The 22587-nt window shown below is 49.4% G+C and overlaps 2 protein-coding genes across 6 annotated transcripts in view; one reads left to right on the plus strand and one right to left on the minus strand.

Annotated features, from left to right (window-relative positions):
- MDH2 (malate dehydrogenase 2, NAD (mitochondrial)) overlaps positions 1–4602 on the minus strand; it is a 20408-nt gene extending 15806 nt beyond the window's left edge. For 4 of the 5 annotated variants that reach the window (XM_011976312.1, XM_011976310.1, XM_011976311.1 and 1 more), the window contains exon 1: positions 4314–4602. In XM_011976312.1, coding sequence (XP_011831702.1) covers positions 4314–4379 — 66 coding nt within the window. In that variant the 5' untranslated portion in view covers positions 4380–4602. The remainder of the gene's footprint in view (positions 1–4313) is intronic. The other variant, XM_011976313.1, reaches the window with a different exon arrangement.
- STYXL1 (serine/threonine/tyrosine interacting-like 1) overlaps positions 4545–22587 on the plus strand; it is a 55120-nt gene continuing 37077 nt past the window's right edge. Inside the window, exons 1-2 of the mRNA XM_011976353.1 lie at positions 4545–4724; positions 21431–21534. Of these exons, the coding sequence (XP_011831743.1) occupies positions 21432–21534 (103 nt within the window). The 5' untranslated portion in view covers positions 4545–4724; position 21431. The remainder of the gene's footprint in view (positions 4725–21430; positions 21535–22587) is intronic.

Below are 22587 nucleotides of genomic sequence, written 5' to 3' on the forward strand. Positions count from 1 at the left end.
GCCAGGATGGTCTTGATCTCCTGACCTCGTGATCCGCCCACCTCGGCCTCCCAAAGTGCTGGGATTACAGGCATGAGCCACTGCGCCTGGCCGTATCTTTTCTTTTTGAGATAGGGTCTCCCTCTGTCGCCCGGGCTGGAGTGCAGTGGTGCAATCTTGGCTCAGTGCAACCTCTGCCTTTTCGGTTCAAGCCATCCTCCCCACCTTAGCTGTAGCTGGGGCTACAGGTGTGCACCACCATGCTCGGCTAATTTTCGTTTTTTTTGTTTATAGAAATGAAGTTTTGCCACATTGCCCAGGCTGGTCTCAAACTTCTGAGCTCAAGTGATCCTCCCACCACAGTCTCCAAAGTGCTGGGATTGCAGGTGTGAGCCACCAAGCCCGGCCTGTCTCTATCTTTATCTAACAAAGAATTAATCTCTACCAAGAAATGGACTGACCTGCGCCCTCACTAGGGCACTTAAATGGATCAGTCCCACGTGTACATAAGGTGAACACAACATGGGGGAGGGAGGTGAAGAGGACTGTTTCATTGATTGCTTTCACTGTGTCAGGGTGATGTCACTGTTTGTATATTACAGGACGTCATCAGCTTAAGTTAATATTTACAAAACCACGATGCTTAAGTAGTGTAATCTTTACCATGCTTTGCAATGAGATGAAAATCTTTGGTGGTCCGGAGGTTAGATCATGATCTCCTTGTCAAAGAGCTGTCTTCCAGACCTGCTGACCTTTGCTGGGGGGCAGAGTGGCTACCAACAGCACACTGCTTGGCAACTGTGTTGAAAACGGACATACAGTAACACCGTCTTTATCTGTAAGTTTTAACACCTTATAATGTGTTATGTTTGTTTTAAAATTTTGACTTCAGTTTATATTGTAATGTATATATTAGTACATATATGTATCAGTAAATATATTGGAGCTATGTGCTTTCTACATTTTTACTATCAAAGATACAGGCTCTAGCTGGGCGCAGTGGCTCACACCTGTAATCCCAGCACTTTGGGAGGCTGAGGCGGGTGGATCACCTGAGGTTGGGAGTTTGAGACCAGTGCGACCAACATGGAGAAACCTTGTCTCTACTAAATATACGAAATTAGCCAGGCGTGGTGGTGCCTGCCTGTAATCCCAGCTACTCGGGAGGCTGAGGCAGGAGAATGGCTTGAACCCAGGAAGCGGAGGTGAGCCGAGATCGCACCACTGTACTCCAGCCTGGGCAACAAGAGCAGAACTCCGTCTCAAAAACAAAAACAAAAACAAAAAACAAGATCCAAAGTCTGGAGACCACTGCACCATGGGCTCGAGTCCATCTCTTTCTGCTGTCATCAGCTACCCTCTCAACAACGTTGCTTGTATGACCAACAGGCATTTTAAAATGAACATATCTAAAACTCAGCTCCCAGCTGGGTGCGGTGGCTCACACCTGTAATCCCAGCACTTTGAGAGGCCGAGGTAAGTGGATCACTTGAGGTTAGGAGTTGGAGACCAACCTGGCCAACATGGTGAAACCCCATCTCTACTAAAAATACAAAAAAAATTAGTTGGGCATGGTGGCAGCACCTGTAATCCGAGCTACTGGGGAGGCTGAGGTGAGAGAATCACTTGAGCCCAGGAAGCAGAGGCTACAGTGAGCCGAGATCACGTCACTGTACTCCAGTCTGGGTGACAGAGCGAGACTCTGTCTCAATAAGTAAATGAATCCCTCCCTTAACCCACTCTCTTCCATAAGTCTTGCCTATCTATTTCAGCCCAACTCCAAGGCCCCATACCTTGGTGTCATCCATGACCCTTATCCAATCACAGATCAGCAAACCCTTCTGGTACCATCAACAAACACCCAGAATGTAACCATTTCTTACCACCTGCACCTAGATGACCACAATGAACTCCTAATTCACCTTTTTCTCGCTTCTAAGACCATCTTGTTAATTGGAAGGAAGAGCAAGTCATTATGCAGCTGAAAACCCTCAAATGGCCACCCTATTTCTGAGAAAAAAACGAAAATTTTACAAGGCCTGTTCTGTTACCTCCACTGCTTTCTCTGAACTACCCTAGCCTCATGTTCTCAAACCTTAGAGGCATGCCCCATGCTTCTCCAAGGGCTCTCAGCTACGTCCTGAGACGTATCCCGTACCTGGAATACTCTTTCCATTATGGTGTGATCTCTGCTTCCTTCAGACTTTTACTCAAACATCTCATTCTGGGTGAGCCTACCCTGGCTGATGTAAAATTGCTACCCTTGGTTGGGAGTGGTGGCCCATGCCTGTAATCCTAGCACTCTGGGAGGCCAAGGAGGAGACCAGCCCGGCCAGAGGCAGGAGGATCACTTGAGCCCAGGAGTTAGTTGCAGTGAGCTGAGATGGCGCCCACTGCACTCCAGCCTAGAAGACAGAGTGAGACTCTGTCGGGACCATCCTGGCCAACATGGTGAAACCCCGTCTCTACTAAAAATACAAAAATTAGCGGGGTGCGGTGGCGCACGCCTGTAGTTCCAACTACTCGGGAGGCTGAGGTAGCAGAATCGCTTGAATCTGGGAGGCAGAGGTTACAGTGAGCTGAAATCATTCCAGTCTGGCGACAGAGAGACTTTGCCTCAAAAAAAAAAAAATAAATAAATAAATAAAATTGGTACCCTCTTCCCTAACACAAGCACCCTACAATCCCCATTTTTCCTGTATGTTCATCACTATTTTAAGATACCTTATAGTGGGGCAATAAGTAAAATATCTAGTAATTTCCATGAGAGCAGGGACTTCTGTTTTGTTCACCGATGTATTTCCAGTACCTAGCTTAATAAATATGTCACATATCTGAAGGTCCTACCAAAACTCAACCTCTCCTGGGACATCACTCTTCCCTGTCCTACCTTCGGTCGGCTGCCCCTCCCCCACACCTCATCGCCTCCTGTTCTAAGCTCACTCATTCCCTAAGACCTTCATCGCCTCCACCTATCCTAAATTTACTCATTCCCTAAGACCTTCATCGCCTCCACCTGTCCTAAGTCTACTCATTCCCTAAGACCTTCATCGCCTCCACCTGTCCTAAGTCTACTCATTCCCTAAGACCTTCATCACCTCCACCTGTCCTACTCGTTTCTGTCCCAAGTACCACTTCTCACTTAATTTGGTATCCCCTGCAGCACCCAGCATAGTCGTTGGCAAGCACAGGAACTTAATGGACTTATCTGTATACAGCTGGGCCCCTACTTTACCACAGCTCAAAAGCATTTGGTACATTCAACTTACGATGGGGTTGCGTGTGGGAAGCCAATGTGAGTTGAAAATATACAAAGTTAAACTCGCCTTTTGACTTAGGATATTATCAACTTGAGATGGGTACGGGAAACAGCCATCAATCCAGGAGCATTTGTATTTATTTTTCAAATGAACTGGATGTACAGGAAACCGGAGGAGAGAAGTTCAATGATAAATTTGGATTCCCCTTTAAAATTATCTCCCTCCTGGGTGTCGTAATTAAAAGGCAATGCGGGCACCTCCTGGGTTCTCAAACTTAGGTTTAATTAGATTCACTTGGTAAAAATGCGGAAACCCCGGTCTTATGCTTCTTCAATGAGACCAGGCCTCTGTTTTTTATTAGCTTTCTGGTGATTCTGACACACAGCAGAGTTTAAGAACCACCGTTCTAGAAGATGGCTAAAAATAGCCTAGGCTTAAGTGGTCGCTGGCCAAGTCAAGCACTGTGTTAAGACACCTGGCGGCAGGCTCAGTCCGCCCACGGTAGGAGAGATCCTCCAGAAAGGTTAAGAGGAAGCCGTCTTCAGGTCAGAAGCGCTGAATTCTAATCCTCTGGCCAGATGACTGTGTAACCCTGGCCCAGTTCTCTAGCCTCGGTTTGTCCATACTATGGAGTCAGAAATTATACGATTTCTTTTATTCACGCACAACTCACACGGATGCTGCAAGAAGGAGATTAGCTATATTAAACCAATGAAAAACTGCAGGAAAAAACGTAAGTTTACTTTCAGATCCAGAGCCCCGGTTTCCTAACCTTGAAGGCGTGCAGGCCCTCTGGGGAATCTGGGAGACCTGGGGGGAGCCCTGCCAAATAAATGGACCGGCCCTGGAGCGGGACTACCTCGCCCCCTTCTCCCCGGCTTTCTCCCCCGCATCTCCAAGCCAGTGTCAGGGCCTGCCCCGGGCGCCACAATCTCCAGCCAGTGCCAGGCAGCCCTGCGGTCCAGGCTGGCCTGGAGAGGGTCAGAGCTGCTCGCGAACCGGGGACGCACGTGGCCCGGCCCGGGCCGGGGCGGGGGGGTGCTCCGCCTGCAAGCCGCCCCTCGTCGGGCCTACCTGGGCCGAGGTGCTGAAGCTGCGGCGGAGAGCAGCGCTGGCAGGCCGGGCGAGGGCGGAAAGCATGGCTGGAGCGGGAGGGGCGCCGACGGACAGACACAGGAGCTGCTGACAGGCAAGTGACTCCAACGACCTCCACACTCCGCAGCGGTCCCGGCTCTGCTCCGTGGGGCCTCGCGAGAGTGACCGGACTTCCGGTCGCGCTCACCTCCGGGATTTCGTGAGATCACGGCCACTTCCGGGAGTCGGGAAGGAAGGTTCCGGGACGCCCCTGGCAACCGTGGTGTTTGGCTGGGTCATAGCCTGGCCGGTGGGGGACCTGTGGTCGGAGTGGGAGGGGCAGTCCGCACCCAAGAGGTAGAAGAGGACGGGCTTTAGGCTGGAAGCGCCTTAGAGGAGCCATTTTTCCAGGTGGGGTCCCAGGCAGAGAGGCTCGGACAGGGAACCTGGCCAGAGTCGCGCAGCCTGGGAGGTGGAGTGAGTCCCAGACCCGAGACCCTGTCCTCACCCAAACCCATCCCTTCCGCCCCTGGAGACCAGCGGGGGCTCTGAGCTCCGGAAAGGCACGGGCTGGGGAGGCTGAGAGTCCTTGGGCGGGGTGGGAGGAAGGGGTCATCTCCTCAGATCCGGGCCGTCGTCCCCCAAGTTGCAGAGACCCTTGGGTTCGTACAAAAAATTCATACAAAAAATACAAAAAATTAGCCGGGCGTCGTGGCGTACGCCTGTAATTTCAGTTACTTGGGAGACTGAGGCAAGAGAATCGCTTGAACCTGGGAGGCAGAGGCCAAGATTGCGCCAGTGCACTCCAGCCTGGGCAACAAGAGCAAAACTGTCTTGGGGAAAAAAAAAAAGTATCAATACAAGAGAGTTTATGGCGACTGTTGTACTCTCCTTCCTCTCTTCCACTTCTTTATTGAACTGCTAAGATATGCCAGCCTGGCTGGGGGCAGTGGCTCACGCCTGTAATCCCAACATAGCAAGACCCAATCTCTATATTTCATTTTTAAAAGAAAAAAAATTTTCAAAAAGATACGCCAGCCCAATTTGGGAGCTGAGTGTTTTGCTGTGAACAGGATCTACACATTCTTTGCCTTTAGGGAGCTCAGTCTAGTGGGAGAGACAAGTAAATTGCAAGCAGCACAAATGAACAACAATAGAAGTGTGAAGTGCTGTAGGGACGCAGAGGAGGTACGTTTAACCCAGGATTGGGATGGGGGTAGGCGCTGTGTGAGAGAGGACCTTCCAAAGCTGAGATGTGGCCCCATATAGTGGGTCATGCCTGTAATCCTAGCACTTTGGGAGGCCAAGGTGGGAGGATTGCTTGGGGCCAGAAGTGTGAGACTAACCTGGGCAACATAGTGAGACCCCCCATCTCTCTCTCTATATATGTATATATAATAGATTTTTTTAATGTTAATTTTTATTATTTTGAGACAGAGTCTTTGTCATCCAGGCTGGAGTGCGGTGCACAATCTCTGCTCACGGCAGCCTCTGCCTCCCAGATTCAAGCAGTTCTCCTGCCTTATTCTCCTGAGTAGCTGAGATTAGCGCGCCATCACACCTGGCTAAATTTTTGTGTGTTTAGTACAGACGGGGTTTCACCATGTTGATCAGACTGATCTCGAACTCCTGACCTCGTGATCCACCCGTTTCAGCCTCCCAAAGAGCTGGGATTACAGGCGTGAGCCACCGCGCCTGGCCTTGTGTATATTTTTAAAATTAAAAAACAAACACCGCCAGGCAAGGTGGCTCATGCCTGTAATCCCAGCACTTTGGGAGGCTGAAATGGATTACTTGAGGCCAGGAGTTCGAGACTAACCTGGCCAAAAATGGTGAAACCCCGTCTCTACTAAACATATAAAAATTAGCCCAGCATGGTGGTGCACACCTGTAGCCCCAGCACTTTGGGAGGCCAAGGCGGGTGAATCACCTGAGGTCAGGAGTTTGAGACCAGTCTGGCCAACATGGCGAAACCCCATCTATACTAAAAATGCAAAAAGTAGCCGGGCATGGTGGCATGTGCCTGTAGTCCCAGCTACTTGGGAGACTGAGGCAGGAGAATTGCTTGAACCGGGAGATGGAGGTTGCTGTGAGCCGAGAGTGTGCCATTGCACTGCAGCCTGGGTGACGAGCGAAATTCTGTCTCAGAAGCGCACACACACAAAGCAGATAAGCTGAGACATGCTGGAAGAATAGAGTAGGTGTTTTTCAATGGAACTGTTAATTCCAGAGGAGGGAGAGATCCTTTGCCTGGGAATCGGAATTGTCAAAGGAGGGGCACTAGGACCTGGATATTTAACAATAGGAAATGTTTAGACAGGAAAGGAGGAGAAAAAGGGCCAAATAAAAACCTGGAGGGGGAAAAAATAAGCATAGGCCAGTATTCAGGGGACAGTAAATAGATCATTTATTTTGGAATGGGGACATTAGGACAAGCAATGTCCCTTATCACTGACTGCATACTCTGGTAATTATTTACTCCTCTGTAAATTAGAACTAAGAGCACCTCGGAGCCTGGTACTCTTTCATCTCTGTGCCTTTTTTTTTGTCCAGCATGTGACTGGGCTGAGAGTGGACCTCAGTGAATTTGAGGAGAGTTGAATGGTTTTAGTTACAGCTGGAAACAGCAGATTGGGAAAAACTAGATTGTGCTGGTCCTATGAGTTTGTATTTCATTTCTTGGGAAGCAAGTGTTTTTGTTTTTGTTTTTTTTTGAGATGGAGCCTCACTCTGTTGCCCAGGCTGGAGTGCAGTGGCGTGATTTTGGCTCACTGCAACCTCCGCCTCTGGGTTCATGCGATTCTCCTGCCTCAGCCTCCCGAGTAGCGGGGGTTACAGGCATGCAGCACCACACCTGGCTAACTTTTGTATTTTTAGCAGAGACAGGGATTTGTCATGTTGGCCAGACTGGTCTTGAATTCCTGACCTCAAGTGATCTGCCCGAGTCAGCCTCCCAAAGTGCTGGAATTACAGGCATGAGCCACTGTGCCTGGCCAATCAGAGGCTTTTGTGACACGGCCAGAACTGGGTTTGAGGAAGATTTGACTGACCTCACATGCTAAGGATTCCCAGAGGAAAAAAAGAGGGCAGGGAGATTGTTTAGGAATCTATTTTATGGATGACAAAGGTCTGAATTATGGTGGTGGCCATAGAAATGGAGTGGGTGGGGCCAGTGTGGGAGAAGTATCATGGGAAGAATGGGTGAGAGTCGTGCTCATCTGGGTTTGAGGAATGAATGAAAGGGGTGTGGAAAGTACATAAAGAGGGAAGTCAGGTTACACCAAAGAGCTCCATTTTAGATGAGCTTAATTGGGAGTGATGCTGAGTTGTCCGTCAGTGGTCTGGGCCAGGCTCATGCCTGTAATCCCAGCACTTTGAGTAGCCAACACGCACGATCATTTGAGCTCAGGAATTCAGGATCCACCTGGATAACATGGCAAAACCCGGTTTCTACAAAAAGTACAAAAATTCTCTGGGCATGGTGGTATGCACTTGTAGTCCCAACTACCTGAGAGGCTGACATGGAATGATCGCTTGAGTTTAAGCGATCTGGAGAGGTAGAGGCTGCAGTGAGCCATGATTGCACCACTGCATTCTGACATGGGTGACAGAGCAAGATTTGTCTCATTTAAGGAAAAAAAAAAAAAAAAAGAACGGTAGGATTGAAACTCAGAGGCCAGGGCAGAAGTCACCTCTGTAGAGGGGGAGCGTTGAGACCATGAGCAATAAACTGGAATCACAGATTGTCAGGCTCGCTCCCACATCTGGAATTCAGTTCCCTCCACATTCCTCCCGAGTTCCTCTTCCACAGAAGAGCCTTCCACAGAAGGCTACCTCCCAAGCCTTCTACTTGGGCCATCCCAAACAACTTGACTACCAGAAAAGCCTCACATTTGGCCGGGTGCAGTGGCTCTTGCCTGTAATCCCACCACTCTGGAAGGCCAGGGTGGGAGGATCACTTGAGCCCAGGAGTTTGAGACCAGCCTAGGCAACACAGGGAGACCCTGTCTACAAATAATAAAAATAAGCCAGTCATGGTGGTATGTGCCTGTGGTCCCAGTTACTCAGGAAGCTGAGGCAGGGGAATTGAGGCTGGGAGGTCGAGGCTGCCGTGAGCTGCACCCCAGTCTGGGTGACAGAATGAGACCCTATCTCAAAGGAAAAAAAAAAAAAGGCCTCACATTCAGCTCCTATCTGCCTCTATCTAAGGAAATACCAAGGTAATTAACAACAGTCTTAATGGCTGCTGTTTCAAGCACTGTGTGGTAGGCATTGATTTTACTTGGTGTTTTGCAAATAAAACTTTATTGAACAAGCAGGGTTTCCACAGTCAAGAAGTAGAATCCAATCATACAACAGCTTTCTGTCTTTAAATCTTTGCTTGCCCTTGGATTCCATCTGGTTACCAGGACAGGCTCACTGCAATGGCCACAGTGTCCGGTTCACGTTAATAATCAAAACTAGGAATTTAATTCAAAGGTAAAGCTGCTTCTCTTCGCCTCTCAAGCTTTCTTTGAGCTCCCACGTAGGAGGAGGACAGTAGTTGACTTCTGTTTGTTTCCTCTTCCATCCCACCCCACCCCAGGCCTACTGTGGCTTCTGAGGCATCCTGTGTTGGCAGAGGGGGTTATAAGAGTAGAGATGGGGCAAGAAAAGTGCCTTCGACATCTGGCCTTGTTACTGTCTCAGCTTGATGGGAATTTGTAACTGACTCTCCCATGCAGTGCTTCTGGGGGTCTTTCTTACCTCCATTTCCCGTGATCCAGGTGGCCGTCTCAATCTTGCTGCTTTCAATTCCTCCGTCAGCCCCTGGCTTCTGGAATCCTCCACCACATGCCATTGGCCTATTGTCCCTCTAGGTGGCCCTCTTGGGCAAAGTTCCTTTAAAATGGCTTCTCGGCCGGGTGCGGTGGCTCACGCCTGTAATCCTAGCACTTTGGGAGGCTGAGGCAGGCAGATCACCTGAGGTCAGGAGTTTGAGACCAGCCTGCCCAACATGGTGAAACCCCGTCTCTGCTAAAAATACAAAAAATTAGGCTTGGTGGCGGGTGCCTGTAATCCCAGTTACTCGAGAAGCTGGGACAGAATGGCTTGAACTGAGACGGAGGTTGCAGTGAGTCAAGACTGCACTTCAGCCTGGGTGACAGAAAGCGAGACTCCATCTCAAAAAAGTAAAATAAAAATGAGTAAAACAGCTTCTAGTTGGCCTTCTCCCCTGCCTGGTCCACATCTGGTCTACAGGAAACACTTAGGCATCCTTTGCCCCAACAGATTCTAGGGGTGCAGGCCATTTCAAATGCAGGTGCCTCTTGCTTTGCCAACAGTTCGCCAGCCTCACGCCAGCCTCGGATTTCCAGCCCGAAGCCCAGCACCAGCCTCTGTGCCTGCACAAGCTTCAGAGGGCACAGGTCAAGCTACCTAGTAGCTTCTGGTTTCATGAATTGTTCCAAGAAAGCAGAGACTTGTGAATGTTTGGAATCAGAGAAAGATGCTAATAGAAAGAGCTTTGAGATGCTGAAAGGAGAATGAGAGAGATTAGGTGAAATTGGATGAGGTCAGAGGATGCTTATCCCTTGGACTGTGGGGAAAAGCACATAAGTGCCAGGTGCGGTGGCTCACGCCTGTAATCCCAGCACTTTGGGAGGCCGAGGTGGGTGGATCACCTGAGGTCAGAGGTTTGAGACCAGCCTGGCCAACATGGTGAAACCCTGTCTCTACTAAAGATACAAAAAATTAGCCGGGAGTGGTGGCACGTGCCTGTAGTCCTGGCTACTTGGGAGGCTGAGGCAGGAAAATCGATTGAACCCTGGAGGGAGAGGTTGCAGTGAGGTTGCAGTGAGCTGAGATCGCGCCACTGCATTCCAGCCTGGGTGACAGAGTGAGACTCTGTCTCAAAAAAAAAAGCATGTAAGGGCACCCAGGGAGCAGTTGGTGGAGGAGGGTGACTCACAGCCAGTGGCCTTAACCTTCCCAGGCAAGACTAGAAAATTCGAGAAGTTGTTCCCAAAGAGAATTTGGTTTGGATAACAGTTGTGATCACTGAGAAAATGCTGGTCAAATGTGGAAAAACAAGAATGGGATTAGCTAGTGGCTGTGAGGACCAAGGTGAAGTTCTGTAGTGTGTACTTGCTGTGTTCTCAAGTTCACATAGTTTTCTATAGCCCAGACCCCATAGGAAGGTCACAGACCTCTACATACTCGCACACATGTGTACATGCACACACATGCACCTGCATATTCACATCCTGGAACGCTGAAACACATCGATCACAAGGGAATTACTATTTTTTTTTTTTTTTTTTTTTGAGACAGAGTCTCGCTTTGTCGCCCAGGCTGGAGTGCAGTGGTGTGATGTGGCGTGATTTTGGCTCACTGCAACCTCCGCCTCTGGGTTCATGCGATTCTCCTGCCTCAGCCTCCCGAGTAGCGGGGGTTACAGGCATGCAGCACCACACCTGGCTAACTTTTGTATTTTTAGCAGAGACAGGGATTTGTCATGTTGGCCAGACTGGTCTTGAATTCCTGACCTCAAGTGATCTGCCCGCTTCAGCCTCCCAAAGTGCTGGGATTACAGGCGTGAGCCACCATGCCTGGCTGGGAATTACTATTTTTTTATTGATTTACAGTTTTCATACAGTAAAGTATACAAGTCTTAAGTGTTCAGTTTGGTTTTGACAAATTCCAACCTTGTAACGACCACCCAAAACAAACTAAAACATTGCCATCATTCCAGAAAGTTTTCTCATGCTGCTTTCCGTTCATCCGCCAAGAGAGCTATTTCCTGATTTCTATGATCGTAAAGTTGCTATGCCTATTTGTCATCGGATAGGAAAATATACAAATACGTTGACAGCCCGTCTTAGTCTCTTTTCTGTTGCTATCACAGAATACTTGAGACTGGGTAATTTATGTAGCAAAGAAGTTTATTTAGCTTACAGTTCTGGAGGCTGGGAAGTTCCAGATTGGGTAGCTGCATCTAGTTGGCTTCTGGTGAGGGCTGCATCTGCATCATAACATGGTGGTGGAGATGGGGAATTAGGTGTGGAAAAGGGAAAATGCAAGAGGCAACCTGGCTTTATAACAACCTGTTCTCAAGAACTAGTCCATTCCCTGGAGAAGACATTCATCCATCTTCATAGCCAATACAGGCACCACCTCCTAATACTACCACATTGGGGAGCAAGCCTCAGCATGAGTTTTGGTGGGGACAAACCATATTCAAAGCATAGCATACCCTCCTCACCACACCCCTACACACCCAGATGTACTCATCATTTTGTAACTTACAGTGGGCTTAGATCACAGTCATGTGCTATCAGATTTTGGTATTAGGTGCACACATTATATACTAACCTAACTTCAACCCTAAAGTCAGATCAAGTGAAGTATTTTACTATTTTAATTTTTTTTTTTTTTTTTGGAGAGGAGGGGATCTTACTGTATTGCTCAGGCTGGTTTTGAACTCCTGGCCTCAAGTGATTCTCCCAGCTCAGCTTCCCAAAGTGCTGGGATTACAAGTGTGAGCCACCATGCCTAGCCAAGTGAAGTATTTTAAACCTCTCCTTTTGGATCCCTGGAGCTAAAACAAGGGGTTAGAAAGGTGGTTATCATTCTGTCTTGCCTGGGAGTTTTACTTATTTTTCTGTAGCTGCTCTAGGATATTGGAAGTTGGGTACTTGTATTTTTAAAACAGAACCATATTTAGATAAATAGCTTTTTTTTTTTCTTTTCTTTTTTTGTGGGGGGGAGGGGGGACGGAGTCTCACTGTATTGCCCAGGCTGGAGTGCAGTGGTGTGATCTCAGCTCACTGTAACCTCTATCTCCCAGGTTCAAGCGATTCTCCTGCCTCAGCCTCCTGAGTAGCTGGGATTACAAGCATGCACCATCACGCCTGGCCAATTTTGTATTTTTAGTAGAGATCAGGTTTTACCGTCTTGGTCAGGCTGATCTTGAACTCCTGACTTCGTGATCCTCCCGCCTCAGCCTCCCAAAGTGCTGGAATGACGGGCGTGAGCCACTGTGCCTGGCCTTAGATAAATAGCTTTAACTTTTACTTGGGCCTCCTGCGGGCTGGAAGTCAAAGGATTTGGCTTTCCGGGAAAGATCCCAGCAGAACAACCAGGAGGTGTTGGGCTGGCCACAGCAGAGCCACCAGGGGGCTCCCAAGAGCTGACAGTCGCTGATTGTGGCAGATCTGAATCTGCAGTGAACCCTTCTGTCAGAGCAGCCTGAGGCCTGGGACAGGGGAGCAAAGCCGGGTCAGAGCCTGGTCAGGGCCGTGAACTCAAGTCAGAGAAGTGGAAGGTGAGGCCTGAGCCCAATCAGGGAGCAGAGGAAAAGCAGGCCCCGGAGACAGAGTCGGAGGAAGTGAGCCAGAGGTGGTGGTCACTGTCTTTGAGAGAGTGTACTATAGTTCCCAGACCCTGCCCCTCCCCCCCACCAAGAGCCTAGTTGCCCTACGAGTAGACCTGTTACCCTCACAGGATCACTAGGGTACCTCTCAGGGGTCGAGTGGGCTTAGGTTTGGGGGCATGTAATTGATAGCAGGATCTAAGGTAGGGAGCAGGGATGTGGGCAGCTGGATCGAGGCCTCTGATCCATACCTGCTTCCCCTAAAATATAGAGATACTAGTGATGGAGGCCAGGTGCTGTGGCTAAGGCCTGTAATCCCAACACTTTGGGAAGCCGAGGCAGGTGGATCACCTGAGGTCGGGAGTTTGAGACCAGCCTGGCCTACATGGGGAAACCCTGTCTCTATAAAAATACAAAAATTAGCCTGTCATGGTGGTGTGCGCATGTAGTCCCTACTACTTGGGAGGCTGGGGCAGGAGAATTGCTTGAACCTGGGAGGCGAAGGTTGCAGTGAGCTGAGATCGCACCACTGCACCCCAGCTTCGGCAACAGAGAGACTGTCACAAAAAGAAAAAAGGTGATAGTAGATCCTAGCGATGATCAAGGCAAAGTTAGGAGGTTATGATGGCCCTGGCCTCCTCCAGCTCCCTCTTTCTTCTGTGCCAGTGGGACCTGGTGTCCCTCTGAGCTAAGAGACAGATTTCAGGCCCACTTCTGCAGCCTCCACAGCTCTAGGGGTGTTGTGGCCTGGGACTGTATTATCCAGCTTTGTCAAGGTTCAGGTTCAGGCCACAAAGAATGTGTCAAGCTGGGATTGAGGAAAGACCGTACCAAATCCCTTAAGATCCTGACCCTTGGCTGGGCGCGGTGGCTCACGCCTGTAATCCCAGCACTTTGGGAGGCTGAGGCAGGAAGATCACTTGAGCCCGGGAGTCCAAGACCAGCCTGGAAAACATAGACCCTGTCTCTGCAGAAACTAAAAAAAAAATTAGTTGGCCAGGCGCAGTGGTTCACACCTGTAATCCCAGCACTTTGGGATGCCGAGGTGGGCGAATCATGAGGTCAGGAGTTCAAGACCAGCCTGGCCAATGTGGTGAAACCCCGTCTCTACTAAAAATACGAAAGTTAGCCGGGAGTGGTGGCGGGCACCTGTAATCCCAGCTACTAGGAGAATCACTTGAACCAGGGAGGTGGAGGTTGTGGTGAGCCGAGATCGTACCACTGCACTATAGCCTAGGCAACAGGGCAAGATTCCATCTCAAAAAAAAAAAAAAAAGGTGGGCATGATGGCGCACACTTGTAGTCCAGCTACTCGGAAGGCTGAGGTGGGAGGCTCACTTGAGCCCAGGAGTCGGAGGCTGCGGTGAGTGATGATCACGCCACTGCACTCCAGCCTGGGCAACAGAGTGAGAGCCTATCTCTAAGACAAAACAGCAAAACAAAATTTAACCCAAATGTGACAGAGTTAGCTAGCTCTCCTTGAGGCCATCCTCAAGTATGTCATTCAATTCCCAGACATAAAGCTGGTCCTGACAGCCTTGAAGTCACATAAGGAGTAGGGAGGTTTTTCTGGGATGACAGAGAAGACGCTCATGTCATCCCACAGAACCAAACACCCCCACATTCCTTCAGACCTCTCTGTTCTTCCCCGTTGTTCTCTTCCAGAAGCGAGACCCTGTCTCTACAAAAAATAAAAACTTAGGTGTGGTGGCATGCACCTGTAGCCTCAGCTACTCAGGAGGCTGAGGTGGGAGGATTGCTTGAGCCCAGGAGCTTGAGGCTGCGGTGAGCCATGAGTGTGCCACTGCACGCCAGCCTGGGCAACAGAGTGAGCCCCTGTTTCAGGGAGAGAAACTTGAGAGGTAGGAGTAAAGGAATTTTATTTCCTAAGCTCCCGCCATGTGTCAGGCCCACTGCTAGGCAATTTATATCATTTAGCTCTTGAATGATCCTCCAGCTTTCCCAGTGTGTGTTATTCTCTCAGCTGACAGGTGAGGGCATTGATGCCTGTCGCTGTGTTTGGGCCCTGGTCATCCTGGCACAGCCTGAGCTTCCCACCGAGAACCAGAACAGCGGTGGGGATTGGCTGTGGACCCTGACCTTTACCTGTGCTGGTCAGCCTGAGCCAGGATCCCAAAGTGAAGCTCATGGTCTGGCTTCTCCAGGATCATCAACTGTTGTCTCTTCTCCACCAGAAGCAAATGCCCATCAATTGTGTCTACCTGGACGGTCTGGGGGGTTGGGGTGGCTTGGCAGCTGAGCACTGGGTCAAGCCCACGGTGTCCTGGAACTCCTACGAGAAGCCTGTGGTCAGGCCCAGCCTCTGAAACCTCCACCGTTTGTCAGGATGGAAGTCCCCTGGGTGTTGGGTAGACACAGGGAGGCAGGGACATGAGCTGGAGCTGGCTGGGTCCCCGCTTAGTCACAGACTCTGGCAACCTGTAATGAAACATCCCTTCCCGGTTGGCTGTTTTCCCCAAATATAGACACGTGCTGTTGCTAGAGGGGAGCTTGCCAGCCCAGCTGCTTCTGGATCACGCTGGGCTGACTCGGGGAGAGAGCCACACACGAACCCCTGGTTTGAAGGCCAGACTAGGTCATATGGAAGGTGACAGACCTTCCCCCTGGTGGGTGTACTGTGTGCAGGGACAAGGCCTGTGCTAGCACCCTGCTTTCTTGAGAATAAGTGTCTTTGGGTTGGGCATGGTGGCTCACGCCTGTAATCCCAGCACTTTGGGAGGCCGAGGCGGACAGATCACCTGAGGTTGGGAGTTCCTTTTGCTTTGGACACCCAAAATGCAGGGATTACTGGTGTGAGCTACTACACCCCACCAAGGGTCTCTTGAGAAGAGCTGTCCTGTGTTGAAAGAGTCCTGTATAAAGGAGAATGTTCTAAACTTACCATTTTGACTCTACTGTTTTGAACAGGTCACCAGGAAAATGAGACTTGGTATAAGTAATTAATACAGGCCGGGCGAGGTGGCTCAAAAAACAACAACAACAACAACAACAAAATTCACATGGAAAAGACTTGATCTTGGGAGAAATAAATTTAATCAAAATTGAGAGTAAAAAAAATTGAAACTGGCTAATTGTGACATACAGAAAATCAATTAAGGAATTAAAGTGGCTTAATGGATTCACAAAGGAAAATACTTTTGGCAAAAACTCATCTATATTACTTTAATAGTTTTGTGTAAATGCATGATACATCAGAATATCCTTGAGGGCTCAAATGGTGTGGAGCTAAGGACATCTAAACTCTTCAGGGGCCAGGTGTGGTAGTTCACGCCTGTAATCCCAGCACTTTGGGAGGCTGAGGCAGGCGGATCACTTGAGGTCAGGAGTTTGAGGCCAGCCTGGCCAACATGGTGAAACCCTGTCACTACTAAAAATACAAAAATTAGCTGGGCGTGGTGGCAGGCACCTGTAATCCCAGCTACTTGGGAGGCTGAGGTGAGAGAATCACTTGAACCCAGGAGGTGGAGGTTACAGTGAGCCAAGATCGTCCCACTGCACTCTATCCTGGGGGCAGAGCAAGACTCTGTCTCAAAAAAATAAGTAAATAAATAAACTCTGCAGGCTTCAGAGTAGCACCAAATGGGATGGTTACCCGTGCTCAGTCCTCAACTTACCCAAGGTTAGAGGTGCCCTAATTTCAGTTCACAGGGACGCATCTTCTCTTGGAATCATACTGTTAGGTTCAGGGACTACTCTCATCCTTCCCGTACTTTACCATCCAGTACTTTACCAGTGGGTGAGGGGCTGTTCCTGCTTGACCAGGTGGAGTCCTTTGAGAAGGAGAAGGATCTGCAGAAGGAGATCCTTGGGGCTGGGTTTTTTTTTTTTTTGAGACAGAGTCTTGCTCTGTTGCCCAGGATGGAGTACAGTGGCACGATCTCGGCTCACTGCAAGCTCCGCCTCCTGGGTTCATGCCATTCTCCTGCCTCAGCCTCCCGAGTAGCTGGGACTACAGGCGCCTGCCACCTCGCCCGGCTAGTTTTTTTTTTTTTTTTTTTTTTTTTTTTTTTTGTAGTTTTTAGTAGAGACGGGGTTTCACTGTGTTAGCCAGGGTGGTCTCGATCTCCTGACCTCGTGATCCACCCGTCTCGGCCTCCCAAAGTGCCGGGATTACAGGCTTGAGCCACCGCGCCCAGCCGGGGCTGGGTTTTTATCTATAGGACCAGAGACGATTCTTTGGCTAGTGAGTAAGGAGATGGAGTTAGCAATGGGAGAAAGTAGGTAGGAGCTGAGGATGGGCTATGAGCCATAGACCAGATGGGTTAGGAACCAGCTTTTCATTTTGCTTAATGAGGTTTTAGGACTAGACACAAATCCCACCTCTCTCCTCTGTACTCACGACTACCAAAAGGGCCTGGCTTTCAGAGACAGAGGATGTGGAACCTGACTTGGGGGTGGGAGTGAGGAGGTCTGTAAGAGGAATCCACATGTGGAAAAAGTATGATGGCAGGTCAAGATGGTGGCGTTGGGACAGGGCATAATGGTAACTGACAATCATGTATTCTTTCCACATGTGTTCATTGACTATTACTTTGCAGCACGTAAATCTGGGGTACTGGGTGAGAACCTCGCAGTGGACAAGACAGGCAAGGCCCTTCCTGAGAAACCAGGAGACAATAAATAAGCAAATGAGCAGGATAACTTCAGGTGATAGCAAGGTAAAGACAATGACCCTACTCAGATTTTAAAGATTGCACAGACTACTGTGTGACGATGAAACTGGAGGGAGAAAGGAGGAAGCTAGAAATCCAGTTGGGCAGTACTGCCTCATCAGGAGAGAGATAATAGTGTCTTGGACCAAGATGGTACCCCTGGAGATGGAGAGAAGTGGATGGACTTGGAATACATGAAGGAGGCAGAGCTCAGAGACTGGATGTGAGGGAAAGAGGAATGAGGTCATTGGGCCCAAGCAACTGGGTGGATCATGGTGCTGTTGATTGAGACTGAGAAGGCTAAATGATGAGCAGGTACTGGAGGTGTGGGCATGAGTGCACTGAAGTTGTATTTCGGTCATGCTATATTTGTAATGTCCACCAGGCATCCTGGTAGAGTCTGGAGCTCAGTAGACAGGTCGAGGTGGGATAAAATTTGGGAATCATTGGTGCGTGTGTGGTATTCAGGGAACTGGATGAATCACTGTGACTCTAAGTCTCAGAGTGTTGATCCTCAGCCAGGGGTGATCTTGCCCCCTTTTTCCAGGGGGCCCTTGGCGATGTCTGGAGATATTTTCTGTTACTGGTGATGGGAAGAGGTACAGTTTGCTTCTGGCATCCACCAGGTAGAGACCAGGGATGCCACTCAACATCCTGCAGTGTCCAGGCCAGCTCCCCGCACGTAGAGTTATCTGGCCCCGATGTCAGTGGTGTCAAGGTTGAGAAACCCTGCCCTAGAGCGAGTATGTAGATAAAGCAGAAAAAAGGAAAGTAAGCCCGGGGGCATTCTTCCATGCAAAGTTGGAGAGGAACAGTCTGCGAGGAAGAAGGGAAGCTTGGAGAGTACAGTTTCCTGGGAGAGGAGAGTGTCTGGGGAACTCTCAACTGTGTTACCTGCTCCTAAGAGGGGCATTCGAGCACAGAGAGAAGTGACCAATGACTTAGGCAAGATGGACATTGTTGATGACTTTGATACAGAGCAGTCTTTGTGGTTTGGTAGGGTAGGAAGCTCCAGGGGAACCAGCCTGGGCAACATAGTGAGACCCCATCTCTTAAAAAAAAGTAGCCGGCCATGGTGGCACGTGCCTGTAGTTCCAGTTACTCAGGAGCCGGAGGTAGGAGGATCGCTTGAGCCCAGGAGGTTGAGGCTGCAGCAAGCTGTGATAGTGCCACTGCACTCCAACATGGGCAACAGAGCAAGACCTTGTCTCAAAAAAAGGCAGCAGCTCCAAAGAGTAGGTTACGCCAATGGCCAATACTCTGTAATTTCCTCCCTGCTTTAGAATGCCTGACAAATGTGACTTCATGAATACACACACACCAGGCAGGTACTGTCACCCTCATTATATAGAAGTGGCAATATTATTCTCACCCCCGTTTTACAGAGGTGGGGACTGAGGCGCAGAGAGGCTAACCACTCCCTAGTGCCAGGCAGCTGATAGTAAATGGCAGAACCAGGATTCAGACCTAAAAGAGTTTGACTTCAGGGTCAGTGTAATTGGAGGAGAGGAAGTGGAGGCGGTAAATGAAACACCATGCTTTTGAGAGGTGGTGTTTCTCTTTGCACACTTCTGCTGGAAAGAAGAACAGAGATAGGTACAAGACGATGGTTGCATGTCGACAGGAGGGACCCATGTGGAGGCTGAAACTGTTGATGCTGTGGAGGGGTGCTGAGAACTGAAGCCTTTGAGGGGGTGAGAAGGATCTGAGGTTTAAGTTGAGGTGCTGGCATTTCCCAGGAGCATTGTCTGGTAACCCTGAAGTGGAGCCTAACCATTTAGAGCAAGATTACCCCTGTACTCAACTTCTCCTCTTCGCCACCCCCCACTGGCCTACAGAGGCTCCGCTCTGCTCTCCTTCTAGCCCTCTTGCTAAAAGATAGCTGGCCAGGTGCAGTGGCTCACACCTGTAATGCCAGCACTTTGGGAGGCCGAGGCGGGAGGATCATTTGTGGACAGGAGTTTGAGACCAGACTGGGCATAGTGTTGCCCATCTCCACAAAATTCAAAAGGCATGATGGCGTACCCTTGTAGTCTCAGCTACTAGGGAGGCTGAGGCTGGAGGATTGCTTGAGCCCTGGAGTTTGAGGCTGCAGTTAGCCATAAACACACCACTGTACTCCAGCCTGGATGACAGCACAAGACCCTGTCTCAAAAATAAATAAAAGCTTTCCTGCAGGAAGCTGCTGCACAGGCCTGACCCTTCCAGAAACAACTGGGCCCAGGAGCCAGTGTCCCAAGAGAGGACAATGGGAGCCCGAACCTAGCTCTGTACACATCAGCGATTCTCCACCCAACCATGACTGTCGGGATCCTTAACACAGAGGCCACCTGTGTTGGCCTCTGCAGTGTCTTATCAAGTTTTAGCGGAGCCATACCAGGCTCCTTTGAACTGTCTTAGGTACTGCACTTGCCCCTCCTCCCGGCAGAATGTTCTTATCCTCTGTTTCACCCTCTCTCACTCCTCCTCTTGCCCAGCCTCCTGTCTCAGTTTACCAGTCACATCTTCAGACAACACTTGTCCTATTCCCCCACCTAGGTGAGAACCTCCTGTCAGGTACTCCTGTCACAGTGGATCCTACTTTTTTTTTTTTGAGACGAAGTTGCTCTGTCACCCAGCCTGGAGTGTAGTAATGCAGTCTCGGCTCACTGCAACCTCCGCCTCCTGGGTTCAAGCAATTCTCCTGCCTCAGCCTCCCAAGTAGGTGAGACCACAGGTGTGCACCACCACACCCAGCTAATTTTTGTATTTTTAGTAGAGACGGAGTTTTGCCATGTTGGCCAGGCTGGTCTTGAACTCCTGACCTCATGTGATCTGCCTGCTTCGGCCTTGCAAAGTACTGGGATTACAGGTGTGAGCCAGTGAGCCACCACGCACAGCTGATCCTTCTTTTTTTTTTTTTTTTTTTTCTTTCAAGACAGGGTCTCACTCTGTTGCCCAGGTGGGATTGTGGTGGTGTGATCACAGCTTACTGCAGCCCCACCTCCCAGGCTCAAGTGATTCTCCCACCTCAGCCTCCTGAGTTGCTGGGGCCACAGGTGTGTGCCACCACACCTGGCTAGTTTTTAGTTGTTTTTTTTTTTTAAGAGATAGGGTCTCACTATGTTGTCCAGGCTGGTCTTGAACTCCTGGCCTCGAGCAGTTCCCCCACCTTGGCCTCCTCAGTAGCTGGGACTATAGGTGTATACCACCACGCCCAGCTAATTTGTATTACAGAGCCTTGCTGTGTGGTCCAGGCTGGTCTTGAATTCCTGGGATCATGCAATCCTCCTGCCTAGGCCTCCCCAAGTACTGAGATTGCAGACATGAGTCACCATGCATGGCCCCAATATCTTTTATAGTGCTCTAATGTCTTGCAGTTTTTTCTGTAAGTGTCTGCATTCCATGCTAGACTGTAACCTGCATGAAGGCAGGTTTTGTTTGCCACAGTTATTTCCAGTGCTCTGGGACATAGTAGGTGCTCAGTAATTATTTGCTAAATAAGCAAATGAACTGGCAGCTGTTTTACAGCCCATGTGATATGTATATGGCTCAGATAATCTTGTATTCAATACTTTATTCTCTGCTCACATTTTACTACACTTTTTTTTTTTTTTTTTTGAGATGGAGTCTTACTCTGTCACCCAGGCTGGGGTGCAGTGGTGCAATCTTGGCTCACTGTAACCTCTGCCTTCCGGGTTCAAGCGATTCTCCTGCCTCAGCCTCCTAAGTAGCTGGGATTACAGGCACATGCCACCATACCCGCCTAATTTTTGTGTTTTTAGTAGAGACGGGGTTTCACCATGTTGGTCAGGCTGGTCTCAAACTCCTGACCTCAGGTGATCCACCTGCCTCGGCCTCCCAAAGTGCTGGGATTATAGGCGTGAGCCACCACACCTGGCTAGATATGTTGTATTTAAGATTTTATTCTCCTTTGCACACTATATTTCACTATACAGTTTTGAAGCCTTCCTGATCACTTACATGATTACTGTCATCTTTGTTTGAAGGTATGTTAAGAAAGAGCTTAATTCAATATATCACTTTGTGGCCATTCATCTAAAATAGAAAGAGGTGTGTTACACTTGTGTGTTACTGATTCTTCCCAGCAGGATGCCTGGTTTGCTTTTGTGTGAACCGACACAGCTTTACAACATCCTGAATCAGGCCACAAAACTCTCCAGATTAACCGAACCCAACTATCTCTGTTTATTTGGTAAGTACTTGGAAAAAAGTGAAGGAGGTCGAACACAGTGTCCTTCAAATATTATTTTTGATGAGTTAACAAACTTCTGGGAGGGGGTATGAATGACTTTAGAACAGGGGTCCCTGGGCCAGGTGTGGTGGCACACGCCTGTAATCCCAGCACTTTGGAAGGCCAAGGTGGGCGAATCACTTGAGGCCAGGAGTTCAAGACCAGCCAGGCCAAAAAGGCAAAACCCCATCTCTACTAAAAATACAAAAAAAATTAGCTGTGGTGGTGCACGCCTGTAATCCCAGCTACTCGGGAGGCTGAGGCATGAAAATTGCTGGAACCCAGGAGGCGGAGGTTGGAGTGAGCCAAGGTTGTGTCACTGCGTTCCAGCCTGGGTGACAGAGTGAGACCCTGTCTCAAAAAAGGAAAAATAAACAAACTTCATCCGTATTTACAGCCACTCCCCATGGCTCGCATTACCACCTGAGCTCCACTTGCTGCTGTCAGATCATCAGCAGCATTAGATTCTCATAGGAGCACAAACGCTACTGTGAACTGTACATGCGAGGGATCTAAGTTGCTCGCTCCTTATGAGAATCTAACGTCTGATGATCTGTCACTGTCTCCTGTCACCCCCAGATGGGACTGTCTAGTTGCAGGAAAACAAGCTCAGGACTCCCACTGATCCTACATGGTGGTAGAATTACTTTATTATATATTACAATGTAATAATAGAAATAAATTGCACAAAAAATGTAATGCGCTCAAGTTATCCCCAAACCATCCCCACCCGCCCGCCCACTGCCCTGTTCCGTGGAAAAATTGTCTTCCGTGAAACCAGTCCCTGGTGCCAAAAAGGTTGGGGATTGCTGCTGTAGATAAGACGCCAGGTGTGATGGCTTGTGCCTGTAATCCCAGCGTTTTGGGAGACCCAGGTGGGCGGATCAGTTGAGGTCAGGAGTTCGAGACCAGCCTGGCCAACATGGTGAAACCCTGTCTCTACTAAAAATACAAAAATTAGCCGGGCGTGGTGGCACGTGCCTGTGGTCCCAGTTACTGGGGAGGCTGAGGCAG

The sequence above is a fragment of the Mandrillus leucophaeus genome, unplaced genomic scaffold (genome assembly GCF_000951045.1).
Source record: "Mandrillus leucophaeus isolate KB7577 unplaced genomic scaffold, Mleu.le_1.0 Scaffold164, whole genome shotgun sequence".
NCBI classification, from domain to species: Eukaryota; Metazoa; Chordata; class Mammalia; order Primates; family Cercopithecidae; genus Mandrillus; species Mandrillus leucophaeus.